General features: G+C 47.4%; 2 protein-coding genes across 3 annotated transcripts; one reads left to right on the top strand and one right to left on the bottom strand.

Moving 5' to 3' along the window:
* Positions 1–1,028: 1,028 nt before the first annotated feature.
* LOC108152756 (histone-lysine N-methyltransferase 2D) lies at positions 1,029–11,555 on the bottom strand. Of its 2 annotated transcripts, none has more exons than XM_017282318.2 (4): positions 11,248–11,555; positions 3,220–3,849; positions 2,993–3,144; positions 1,029–2,928 (listed from the first exon to the last, which is right to left on the bottom strand). In XM_017282318.2, exons 2-4 carry the CDS (start codon positions 3,764–3,766, stop codon positions 2,035–2,037), a joined length of 1,593 nt encoding a protein of 530 aa, XP_017137807.1. In that variant the 5' UTR covers positions 3,767–3,849; positions 11,248–11,555; the 3' UTR covers positions 1,029–2,034. The 2 variants fall into 2 exon arrangements, with proteins under 2 accessions (XP_017137807.1, XP_017137805.1); XM_017282316.2 differs by lacking the exon at positions 11,248–11,555 and adding an exon at positions 6,783–6,920.
* LOC108152760 lies at positions 7,479–8,119 on the top strand. Its single transcript, XM_017282324.2, has 2 exons — positions 7,479–7,753; positions 7,817–8,119. The coding sequence occupies exons 1-2, from the start codon at positions 7,681–7,683 to the stop codon at positions 8,065–8,067; spliced, it is 324 nt and encodes a 107-aa protein (XP_017137813.1). The 5' UTR covers positions 7,479–7,680; the 3' UTR covers positions 8,068–8,119.
* Positions 11,556–13,034: the final 1,479 nt, after the last annotated feature.

The following is a 13,034-nucleotide window of genomic DNA, read 5'->3' as shown; positions in this document are numbered from 1 at the left end:
AGAAGAAATCTCTATCAAGTATAATGCGAATGGGGCTTTTGAATATTTGGAATATTGGAAGATATCAGTTTCTAAACAGTTTCAACCAATGAAAGTTAATCTAGGAGTCCCGATATAGCACCGAGGGACATTATGAACCAATCGTTGGTAAGAACGGAGAGAACTTATCAAAGCTAGTCGTTCTCTCTTGTCCTGTGGTCTCGTTAGAAAACAATTACACAGGTCTTGGGAGCTTTCATCTTATTGCGGATCCACATATCCCCATGACGTATCGTATTCATAGTTTTGGATTAAAGTTCGCATTACTCAATGCCTCCAAGCAATGGAAATCTCCTCAATTTATATGAAAACGAGCGAGAACGTTGTTTATACCCGATTATCAGTCAGTTGCCATCTCGCTCACTTCCGTCAGAGCGCGCACACTGGACAAGAAAGAGAGAGGGAGAAGAGAATGAGTAAGCGCGGGGCTGGGTCTTGCGCATCCACTAAAATTTAATGTATTCCTTCTGACTATAATAATGATTCGATCTGATCTAGATTCGGCAGTCTCAAGACACTCATCGAGACTGACTTGTTGAGCCACATAAACTTCACGATTCCTATTAGATGCTTTAGAAACTATGTATATAACGTTGTCCCTTCCGCTTTTTAGATCGAATAGATGTATTGCATGAACCGTTTAGGGTCTTACGCTCGGAATATATTTCCCTCAACACTTCCTCTTTTTAATTTACTAATACTAGCATACCTTTCTCGTAATTAGTATTTGTATTTTGAGGGCAGTCAAAAGGCAGTGCTCTTTCAGTCGTCACTGCCAGGGATCCGACCGTAATAGGCTTCGGCTTGGCGTCGCATGGGCCACTTGATGGTGCAGTCATTGCATATCAACGTCCAATTATATTCGCTTCCTCTGGGTGTTTGAAACATCCAATTCCACCACAAATATTCCACCAATATACCCCTATACTCTTTGAGTATCCGGTATAAGCACACACCATAGTATAGAATGAACAAATTCCGACAAGTTTAAGATCAAATTATATTGTTTACTACATTTTTACACTTGTTTTGTGGCTCTTTTATCGGTGTAGCAAAAGTGAAACGTACATACATTCAATTCAAATATCTGATTCTGATCCGTACCTAGATGCAAGTGTAAATCTAAATTGCAATCGTTTACATTATATACATTATATACGCGGATATATAAATATACATATACGTATGTATGTAGTGCGCCTGCATTTTACAATCATGTGTTCACGTAATCGTACAGGCATGTGCATTGCATACCATACGATACGGGTTCTGTTTGTAAAAAAATACCTTTCACTAAAATACATCGCTTACAAAACTATTATTCCTTTGCACAGTTCTCTTAAAGTATGTATTCTATGGAATGTTTTTTGGGGCAGACAGAGGCCTGGGACCGACACCACTCCTAGATGATAGATAGATAGCTCTCTCTATCGTCCTATGATTTTCGATTTTGAATAGTAAAGATAGATAGGCAAATACTTTTGGAAGGAAACTGTTTTAAGCTTAAGAACTGATTGCGGAAATATGGGATGGGATTTTGGAAAGGTAACGCATTTTGAAAGATCATTACGAGCTTAGGATCCAGTTCTTAATAGAATTAGGCCTGATTTTTAACGATTTTATTAGGATTTTAGGTTAGCAAAGAATTCTGAACTTTGATTACAAGTTCCAAATAGAAGAATGTAGTCCCGATTTGTGCGTGTAGATTCGGAGACGGTCCCAACTGTCGTCGGGGTCTGGCTGGTGGGGGGCGGCTTACCATTAAAATTGTACAGCGTTGGGAGTTTCCATGTGGAAGCTCCCGGGATATTTGCTAGCGAACCTGCTGATATCGTCAACGATATTCTCCAGTGTGTTCTATCCGATTTGCGGAGTCAATTAAATTGTGTGGACCGAGAGAGTTGCGTTTGGGCCAGCCGCCAGCCGTTTGGGACTGGCGGCCGGCTGAGAGGCGGAATCGAATTTTGCTTAACTGACTTTACAAAAATCATTTGGCTAATTTAGCATCTGCTGCTGTTGCTGCTGCCCCTGGGCCTGGACCTGCTGCACCTGCGTCGCCTGTTGCTGCTGCTGGGTGATCACGATGTGGTGTTGCTGCTGCTGCTGCTGCTGTTGCTGCTGTTGCTGCTGCTGCTGCAACTGCTGCTGCTGGCTGGCCAGCTGATTGGCGTGCTGTAGCGCCGCGGTGGTCGCCTCTGTCACCACCGGCTGGAGCATGCTGGTGCCGTTCTCCCGCCGCACGTGGCTGTTCAGCTCGGCCTTCACACGGCGGGCGATGTGGGAGCGGGTGTGCTTGCGGAGGTGGTCCTTGCGGTAGAAACCCTTGCCGCACTCCTGACACTGGTGCCGTTTCTCGCCCGAGTGGATGACAAAGTGCAGGCTGAGTTGCTCCTTGCGCTTGAAGGCCTTGAGACAGACGGTGCAGATGTAGGGGCGCTCCGGGTTGTGCGACTGCTTGTGGCGTGTGAGGTGGTCCTTGCGCTTCAGCGACGCCTGGCACACGTCGCACACGTACCGCTTCTCCAGGTTGTGGCCCACCAGGTGCACCTCGAGCAGCTCCGGCTCCGGATAGGCCACATGACACTCGGGGCACATGTACAACGGACTGCCGTCCAGGGCCGTTCCAAGACGGATCTCGCCCGGACGCAGCTTCGGCTTGCGGTCCTTGCTTCGCTTTTTGCGCTTCTTCTTCTTTGTGGTGCTTGTGGCGACGCCTGTCGCCGCAGACGTAGATGCCACTGCCGCCTGTGTCTGCGCCTGTGCCTGTGCCTGAACCTGCAACGTCGTCTGCTGCTGCTGCAGCGTCAACTGGTCCTGCTGAGGTATGCTGATGGTTGTGGTGCCAATGGTGTTGATCCCTATGGCTGGTCCCGTTTGAACCTGCAGCACCTGCCATGAAAAGCCATCGATTAGTAGAGTTGGCCCAGTCACGGCACAGCTCGTAGCCACTCACCACGTTCTGCTGGTTCTCCTTCTTTATCGTCTCCGCCGAGTACTTGAGGAAATGGTGCAGCGACAGGGGCAGCGTGTTGGCCGGAAGATGAGAGAGGTAGTCGGCGACGGTGGTGCCCGGCGTGAGCGTCTGCCAGGAGGTGTTCTGGAGCACTGAAATTTAGGATGACGATTAGCACTATTGTCGAGGGACACAAAGATGGGGATCCTGGCTGAGGAGGGACTCACCTTGCTGCTGCAGGATGGCGTTGCACAGATCCTGGGTGAGTTCCTGCGGCGCGGCCACCTGTTGCTGCTGCATCTGTTGCTGTTGTTGCTGCTGCTGTGCCTGGCCGGAGGTTCCCGCCTGGAGGGCATCGGAGGCGCCGCTCGTTGCCGTCGCACTGGCATATGCGACTGTGGCATACTGCGGCTGCTGCTGCTGCTGCGCGGTGGACACCAGGTGGCCGTTGTACTTGTCGCCCTGCATGCCCTCCTCCTGACCGCTGCGGAACTTGCTGCTGCTGCCGCCCCCGCTCTGCCCCGCCGCCATGCTCGGCTGGCTGAAGTGCGTCATGCCCACTGTAGTGGCGGCCTGTTGCTGCTGGTAGCGTGTGCTCCCGCCGCCTGCATCCTGCTGCTGCTGCTGCTGCTGCTGCGGGTTATTGGTGGCCGTCACCGTCACATCGGCCACCGCGGCGGTCAGTGACGAGACGAGGGGCGCCGTGCTGGTTGTGAATTGGGGCAGCCCAGGGATATTGCCGGGGAAATTGTTCCCGAAGGGTGTGAAATTCATTTTTCACTCGTTTCTCGGCTCTCAGCCGATCTCTCTGCGGATTCGGGGGAGATTGGATGTCTTCGTCTTTGAACACCGGGCGACTGAAATGAGAAATCCATTGATAAATAATGTGGAATCGGTATGATGTAGCTATATATTGTAGATATGTAGATGTAAGTTTCTGTATCACTTTGAGACTCTTGGGAGGGATCCAGTTGTATAGGAATAGATATATGCTTTAATTCGTTTTGTTCTTTATAATTAATGATCACAGTACATGTGCCTGTGCCTGTACTGTTTAGGATCTAAACGGAAAAGCCCCGACCTGTACCCTTATAAAGAGGTTACATTATAGCATCCTCAAATATTTTGGACCGGAATCATTTCCTACTTTATAAGGTTTCACAAAAACTAGACGTCCAATAAAGGCAATTCAATAAATGGTCCCCTTCCGTTTTTATACCAATAAAGTCCTCTTATCGTTACTGAATTGAATTTCGAAATTAATATTGGTACTCTCCATTTCATATTTTTGAGCAAATTTCTTAAATTAAATATAAAGAAAATGTGCATTGAAATTAGGTGAAACTCATTTTAATTACAGATCCTTTCTGGTAAAATTCATATCCTTAAAGTGGCTCCATTAGAAATAATTATTGGTACACTGTTTAAATCGGAACTTCATGCAGACCCTAAGAGATACATTTTGCGGTCCTCAAAGAACTGTTTTGCCGCTTTGGATAGGTGGATTTCAACGTTATCCTGTTTAAAAATCCACTCTTCCCCCCAGTGTGCCTCACCAAAATGTATTGATACAGACTTATGTTCATCTGAGAATTCATCCGAGATGATACGGAAAATACAGGTGATCTTCCGCGAAGTCCATTGCAAGCCACGTAAGTACGTCATTTTTCCGTTGAGACCATACATGTGGATCTTTTTTTTTTTGTCACTGAATGTTACGTTTTCCCATTCACTCAAGTATAGGCTTGCGCGCCATTTTTATACCCGGTACTCGAAGAGCATGGTGGAAGTGGATGTGTGTAACACCCAGAAGGAATCGTTTCCGACCCCATACATATATTTTTAGTCGGCATCAATAGCCGAGACGATATAGCCATGTCTGTCTGTCCGTCTTTTTTGACGCCTAGTTCTAGTTATCCATAAGAGATAGAGGAACCAAATTTTATATCCAGATTCCTGACTACGCAACCCTCTTCCACGCGCCTACTCCTTTTCTCTCTATTTCTCTCACACACACATTCTTCATACTGCAGTGCGCGTCCTCTGGCGGAAGGAGCGCGATAAAACGGCTGTTGTTGGTGTGAGAATAGAAAACTATAGACAAATGTAAATACAAAATTTAAAAAAGAAAAATGTAAACAGATCAAATCTAGTATATCATATAAAAATCCCCCAAACGGTTGGATTTTTTTGAAAATATTTTTTGGAAAAAAAGTAAATTGTTTTTTTTTGGCGAAAAAGGATACCAAACGACATACAAATATATATTGTATAAGTTGCATAAATCATAAGCTCACATATGTATATATTGACTGAGTACCGGGTATAAAGTAGAGCCGTGGCCTTTTCCGCGCCTCACAACGTTCCTTTCATCGGAACTTAATATTTGCTACATACATATATGCGACGGGAAGTGATCCCAGTATAAATTTTAGCCTTTACATCCCGTGAACTACTCGCCGTATTTACAGCCGAATTCTTTATTTGGATACACATTTATCCTATTCTAGTGTCAACTGATTCATTTAGGATCTTTATCAGGGGAAAATACACTGGAATAATTCTCCATTGAAATGATAATGTTCCCCAATCGGCTAACGGGGAAACGAAATGACAAGCGGGAGTACAATTTAAGCTTAGATGAAAATTCGCATGAAAAGTGAAAACATCGTTGCAGTGTTCGTGGTCCCACACACACTCACACAGTGCGACACAGTAGTGCTCCACACAGACGTACAACCACGCGGCAGGACCAAGACCGTGAGAAGCATCGCGACGATAAAAAAGAGCGCCAATCCTGCGCGCTACATCAGAAAGAGAAAAAAGAGAGTGAGCAGAGCCCCAACAATGGGTAGGGAGGAGGGGGAAGGAAATATTGATAGTTGGCAGAAGCATGGTGGCCGAGGGCAGAGGGTAGAGGCGGAGGCGGAGGCGGAGGCACAGCCATGATGAGCTAGTGTGTCGGTACATGAAGATTAGGTTAGGGCTGACCGTTGATTGTTAATGTTTAACCAATTCGTGAATCGAACTCAAAGACACCGCTTAAAGGATACGGACTTGCTCGAAAGGAACCCGCGGATCCCCTCTTCAGTTGGGGAATCGTTTGAAGAGTCCGACTCGTGAGCCAGGAGGCAGTCAATGAATGGGTTCCTTCATATCGATTTTCTCCAAGTACGCAAATTAGTGCCGTGTTTAATTGAGTAACAGCACACACACACGCACGCACGCACACACACACACACACACACGTACCGACTCCGCTCCGGGCAGGAGCTCCCCGCCGGAGTCATATTTAAATTTTTCCGGTAAGTTATTTGTGTTTACAGCAGCCCCACCACAGAGGACTTTCACTTGGGAACGCGGCATTTTTCCCGTTTTCCATCTCCGAGATGGAGGTTGCTCGCGAACGAACCCGTGACACAATAAAGGAGTGGTGTCCGTCTCTCCGTCTGTCCGTCCGTCCGTCCGACACACGGACAAAGGAAAAGCCGTAGCCACAGCCACTGCCACAGTCTCAGCCGCAGTCGATGCAGACGTCGACCGCAGCCGATCGGCTGATGTCTGGCTGCATGGCGAAACTGCAGCCGATTGCAGTGTTCCGTTATGGCAGCGCGGTGTTTTTTGTTTTCGCAGCATGTCACCCGCCCGCCCACAAACACACGCCCCTCAAGGGAATCCCTGATTCAGTGGCTCCGCGAGTGGGGGAAGTGGGGTGGGTGTGGGAGTGGGAGGCGCGGCAAAAAATATGTATTGGAGGAGCCGGCTGGCTACCACTATTTGTACCTCGTACCTACTGCTGGCGCTCACTATCGTCTGGGTGGCGCACACATGCACATGCACCATGCACGGACATGGACACGGATACGGACACCCACTCCGTCTCTGGCTGCCGCATCCACGACTGGCCACCTATCGGCGTGTGGCGCAACTTCACTACTGATGACCCGACCCGACGACATGCCCAGCCATGCCATTCCCTGCCATGCCATGCCGTTTGTTCGCTTCAAGTTATCCTGCCAGGCCCCCAAGGCCACCCCACAAAGCCGCTCCTCGTGCAAAGCACGAGACAGAAGCTTCGGCATTTGCCATATGATTGTGTTAGTTTGTCTAACTCTGTAGATGAGTCTGTGCGTGCGAGAGTGAGTGAGAGAGAAAGAGAGAGAGTGGTGGTGTGGACGGTTGAGTGACAGAAACGAGAAGAGACAGCGAGAATAGCGCCAGAGAGCAAAAAACAACTAGCGCTCTTTTATAGTAAGAACCAAGGCTTACGTGTAGAAGGTGAGGCACTATATATTTTACCGCTCTCCTGTCTGTCACTCGCCCTCCTTCGGAGAGAGAGTATAGGATTGTGGTGAGAGTGCTCTCTGCGAATGCCTCACCCTATTTTAACACGCCTTGCTAATAGCCGTTTTATTTGCGATTTGTTCAGCCTGCGTCGACGTACATAGGTTTTTTAAACCATGCAAGCAATCCCGTGAAGGTCTGCATCGACATGTGGATATGCTCGATCAGATTGGAAACAAGAGGACTACAATGAACACCATTATCCCCAGTCCAGCTGGAAGCCATATTCCCGCAATCATCACTCCTCAGCAACAGTACAACACTAATCGAAAATATCAGTTACGGTACGTTTCGGTAACCGTTAAATTGTTCCAACCAACGCGATCGATCCCGTTAGTACCGCCATGCGTTTTCCCTGGCTAGTTCTGGCTTCATGGCTCTCTGTCGCGGATCCAGGACGTGCAGGAGCTCAGAGGGGTGACTAGAGCGATCCAGGTATCGGGTCTGGGAATGCTATATCCATGATCTTACTCTCCCCAGATGAACACTACGATGTCGTGGGTGTCTCCTGTGGGCAAGACGAGGTCGTCAGCTGCATGCTCGTCCGGTGCACTGAGGGCGGCTTCTGCCCGGCGGAACAGTACTGCTACGACCCAAAATGCGTTTGCCGCCGGGGGTATCGGCGGGTGCGAGGAGCATGCCTGCCCAAGCACACGGCTCACCACCTGGACAGCGATACCCTCAACTCGGCCCTGCTGCAAACACATTTTCAAGAGAATTTTCACTTTTAATTTTTCGTTTTTCATAACATTTGCATTAAGGCTAAAGAAAATTAATAGAAAATACTCGTACTAAAGAGATAATTCGTGGGGGTTCTGGGTTTTCTGTTGCTCTTGGATCCCTTCTTGGGTGGATCTTCTTCTTGCCGCGCTTGATCTTCCGCTTGTAGTGCCGCTTTGTCTTCTTGGGCTTGGAAGATCCTGCCTCCGTAGTGGTGTCAGATGTGGCAGATGGACCTATGATGGTCCCTTATGCTTCCTCTCGGTGGGGCCGGCACTATTCTTTATGGCCAAACATGTGTTTCTCCAGATTCAATTCGTTTTCGAGAGTGTCGCCAATTGTCACACACTCTGCGGCCCAAAAACACCTTATAGTAATAATACGATCCATCTATTTCTTTCCTTTTTTCTTGAGTTTTAAGGAAAATATCATGTCTGTTCACGCTTAGTTTGCATAAAATATCAGCTTTTCGCTAAAAAAAACATCGTTGAAATAGTTGAGGTCTTGATAGTTTAAGGCTTTTCCTTCCACCACACATATTTCCATCACTGCAGCCCCACATGCAGTACCAAAAGCATGACTCCACCATTTCCCCATGAGTCCATGTGTGTGCGTGTGTGTGCCCTCCATTCACATGATTCACTCGTGTAAGTGGGGGTGTGTGTGTGTGCCCTTCAGATTTGCATTTGCAGGAGAACTCGAGCAGAACATCTGCGGCCGGAGCAGGAGCAGGAGAGGCAGGAAGCACAGCTGCAACCAAAACAAAGATGCTGCACCCCTGACACTGACACTGAAAGCCGCACCCAAGGCCAATCAACGAAACCAGGCCACGCACACGAATTCCGGCACGGCACGGCGTTGCATGGGAACAGCGATGGGGCGATGACGCAGCGATGACGATGCTCCCGGCGAACGGCCTACCACTGCAGGAGGATGGCCACCCTGCCGCACCACACCACCGCCCCTCTCCCACCCAACGGCAGGCCAAGCAGAGGTAACTGCACTCTGGCCGAGCAAACACCGAGCACACACTCTTGGTCGGAGAGTGAGTGTTTTGGGGAGAAGCACTGCCACTGGCAGTGCATTGCAGCTCTCCCGTGCGCATGTTGGGGTAGGGGTGGGTGCCACCTTGCCGGCACCAGCCATTGCATCATCATCATCGTCGTCGTCGTCTACGTCGTCGTCGTCGTCGTGGTCGTGGTCGTGGTCGAAACGAACATACAGCAAGTCGCCCGCGCCGCATTCTGCTGGTCAACCCGCCAGCAATCTCACACCATCCCACAGGCCCCGTCGCATTCGAATGTGTTACAAGTGGCAGTCAGCGGCATGCACCCTGGTTGAAATCTGCATTTTTTGGGCAAATTCTTTAGTTCCCATAGTTTTCCTGGGCGGGAAATACTATATTCTCTCCATATTTTATGGTGAATACTAGAGCTCTGAATGAAACCACATAGATCACAGCTATACTCATGCCTCTTTAACGCTTTCGATCTTTACGAATCCCGCCTTCAGTCACTCCCGAAAAAACCAGCAAATTTGCGTGTTGTTTTCAAATGAAAAGTGAGCGAGAAAAAAAAACCGAAATTTTCGCATCTGACACAATCGCGAGTGATTCGATTCAATGAGAAAGCTGTGTCGCGGATTCTAGCACCGATCAAAGCGAATACCGAATCCTCCTCTAGTATATACTATAGTCACACTTTGATTTAAATACATTCTTCTACCAACAACTGCATGCCACTGTGCCACAGCGACGTCATTGTCATTGGCAGGTTGAGTGGGCCGTATCGTGCCGGGCCTGGACCCCTTTTTGGGGCCGATTTGGCAAAGACGAGCTGTGAGGCTGAGTGCAAGTCGCGCCCCCGCCGTTTGGCTCCTACCCGGGAGAGCCATAGCCTGTGTGTGTGCCGTGAAAGTGAAACTGCGACGCACGGCAGAGTCGGAGGCGAGGCGGCATCCATCGCCGAAATGCCATATTCGTGGCCGTGGCCGTGGCCGTGGTCGTGGTCGTGGCCATGGCCATGGCCATGACCCGTCTGTGCAGCGAATTTCGGGGCCGACGCACGCACGTACAGAAGTTTCGGGGCAAATTCGGAAACGCGGTCACAGGATGTCGATGACGTTGCCGGCTAAATCCACATTTCGATGCAAGTACATTAAAGGCTGATTTATTGCCTGATTGTATGCGCTTCATGTGGCAGTGGGCAAGGTCCTCATTGAAAATGTGAGACGATTTCACGAGTATTTCGTTGTACCGACGGGTCATGGTCGGTCATGGCCACCATAGAGGTCTTGTAAAACTTCGAACAAGATAAAGGATAAAGTGAAAAATATTTGTTCCTTATAATTATCATTTTTTCAATTATTTTTTTATTTGTAAACTATGATGCGGGGCATTCTTCAATTCAAATTATAGATTATTCCGAAAATATATAAAACTAAGAGCTAAGAAACTATTGAACTACCCATAAAGGTTTTCGTATGCAGATAACGAGCATTTCTTAGTCGAATATAAAATGGGCCTGAATAAATAAAAGATTCGTATCTTTGACATGTTTTAAACAATTTGAATGATTATAACTTATTTTTTTGCGAATTAAGGCCACTAAAGAACTAACGTCTAAGAAAAATTCATAAAAAAAGGCATAGCGGCAAAACATATTAAAGATTGTAGAAAACTTCAACTTTTGGTGGCTATATCTTGAGGTATTTGTATTTCCACGACACGACTCACAAATCCTGTAAGAAGTCGTTCAATTCTCTTTTCGTGGGTATATTGAACATTCTAAGTATGAGGAAGTGATCTACACATCCAGCCCTACAATCTAATTTTTGTATCGTGCAAAGTACAAAATGAGTGTCGGAATCCACTAAAGTTAAACCTAAGCTATGAAAAATATTCTTATAAGACGATTCATGATGTAAAAATTTACTTTTTTGAGTAGTCATTTTTACACTAGAGATTATTCAGAGTCTTGCAATACTTTTAAATAATCGCTTTAATCGGAATACCATTCTAGTCTACAAGTTGGAGCACATGGTATGGTGAATCCATTGAGCTTTTTTATATGCATGTACATAAGTAGTGTTTAAATAATTATTTTTGGGACTCAAACTTTGGACTGAGATTTTACGGTTTGCACTCGCTATTCCGCAAACATTTCCACCGACTTAAAGAACTACGTACTCACGGGACTCTATTGCTCTGCACCACTCCGTTCACATGTCAGGCCTCTATGGCGACACGTTTCAGCTCTCTTGGGCAGGTTTGAACACGTTTGTTTTTGGGGGGAATCGGTCGGTGCCTGTCTCTGAGACCGGCGAGACCGTATTTTTCGCGTGAAAGTAAAAACGCGATGCTCTGAAGACGGGCGGGCACATAAAACACAACACAGAAACAAAATGAGCGCAGACACAACTGCAGTTTGGGTGCCGCACAGGATGGATGGGGGTCGACGGACGGATGCGAACTGTTTCGACTCGATGACGTAGTGTCGCCGCTGACGCTGAAACGTAAACTGATTGAAAGTGCGTTCGTCTGTGTCGTCCAGAGCCGGAGCCGTAGCCGTAGCCGTAGCCGTAGCCGTAGCCGTAGCCGGTCCCCAGTGCCGCAGCCACACACAGCTCTGTTGATGGCCCCGGCGCCTAAAACTGTGCAGAGCTTGCTGGCGGGCAAAGGGTACGGGCGGGGGATAGGGATGGAGCCGAAGCCGATACCGATACCAATGCCGATACAGAGCCGATGCTGCTGTCGACTAACAGTTTGGACAAACGTTTGCCGGCGGCAGACAATTATTTACTCTTTAAATTGCCGACAAAGCGGCATCCCCCTACACACACAGACACACAAACCCTCCCACACACACGACATGTACACCCCCACCCTCATGCACACACATCCACACCCACACGAATAGAGGGATGCACGCACTATGGCGGCGGACTCCTCGCTTTCGCTTTTGTGTTTGTCCTCTCGCTGGCTTAGTGCTCCCCTTCGGCTTAGGGTTCGGCTCCACTCGGCTCCTGTGGGGTGCTGGGGTGCTAGGCTGCTATGATGCTGGGCTCTCTGCCGCTCTTTTTAGCCGGCGCTTGCTCTCTGTTTCTCTCTCTCTCCATGATTGCAAGCTCTGCTTTGTGCCGTTAGTTAATTTGAGCGCGCGCCGGCAGGTATGCAACAGTTTTTTCCAATAGGACTTTTACAAGCATTTTTCCATGCATCAAAACTAACGAAAATCATTAAAGTACATAAAAGCGTTGTACCTATTTACGTACATATGTGCACATTCATTCCATGTACATCCTATGCGCCATGTAAAGGGGACTAAAAGAGCTTTAATTGAGCTGTTTTTATGTAACTTAGGGGTACATAGCCTCATATACATATACCTTATTGTCTATGTCTATTAAATTCGCAAATTTATGCATTCTACAAGGAAAACTAACTCCTAAATTCAGCTTTCATCCCCTGGAATATAAACAGAAAAGATTAAGATCAGGCGGTGGGGTACTCAGTGCAGAGCTGTCATCTGCCTATTTGTCCTGGCATTTCCAGAAACACAAAATAATAAAATATTTTGAGGTAATTCTGCCAGCCTTTGAGTTCATTTATTATCACTTATATGTAATGCGATTGCTTTTAATCATTGTAAGAAGAAGGTCCTAAGAAGACACGATTTCTAGCAATAGCTTCTGAATACTACGTTCTTAAACTTTAGTCCATAGCTTGTTGAACAATTAGCTTGAGATTAGATCCTTTTTTAGTGCTCGGTTACGATCGAAGAAGAAACCTTGAAAATACTGAGGTCTGGGGTTGTTTTTAGTTATTTGAAGTCTTTGATTTCCATTATATTTTCTATGAGCCTATTATTCGTCAGGTTGAGTCCTTTAAAAAACATAGTTTTATGCATTCTCAATGTCATGCACGAGGCTACTTCCTTTGTCCTTTAAATCCGTTATAGCGACAAATCCTCTTCAATGG

The sequence above is a fragment of the Drosophila miranda genome, chromosome XR (genome assembly GCF_003369915.1).
Source record: "Drosophila miranda strain MSH22 chromosome XR, D.miranda_PacBio2.1, whole genome shotgun sequence".
Taxonomy (NCBI): Eukaryota; Metazoa; Arthropoda; class Insecta; order Diptera; family Drosophilidae; genus Drosophila; species Drosophila miranda.
The sequence above is the reverse complement of the archived record's forward strand: the minus strand, read 5'-3'. Positions and strand labels throughout refer to the sequence as shown.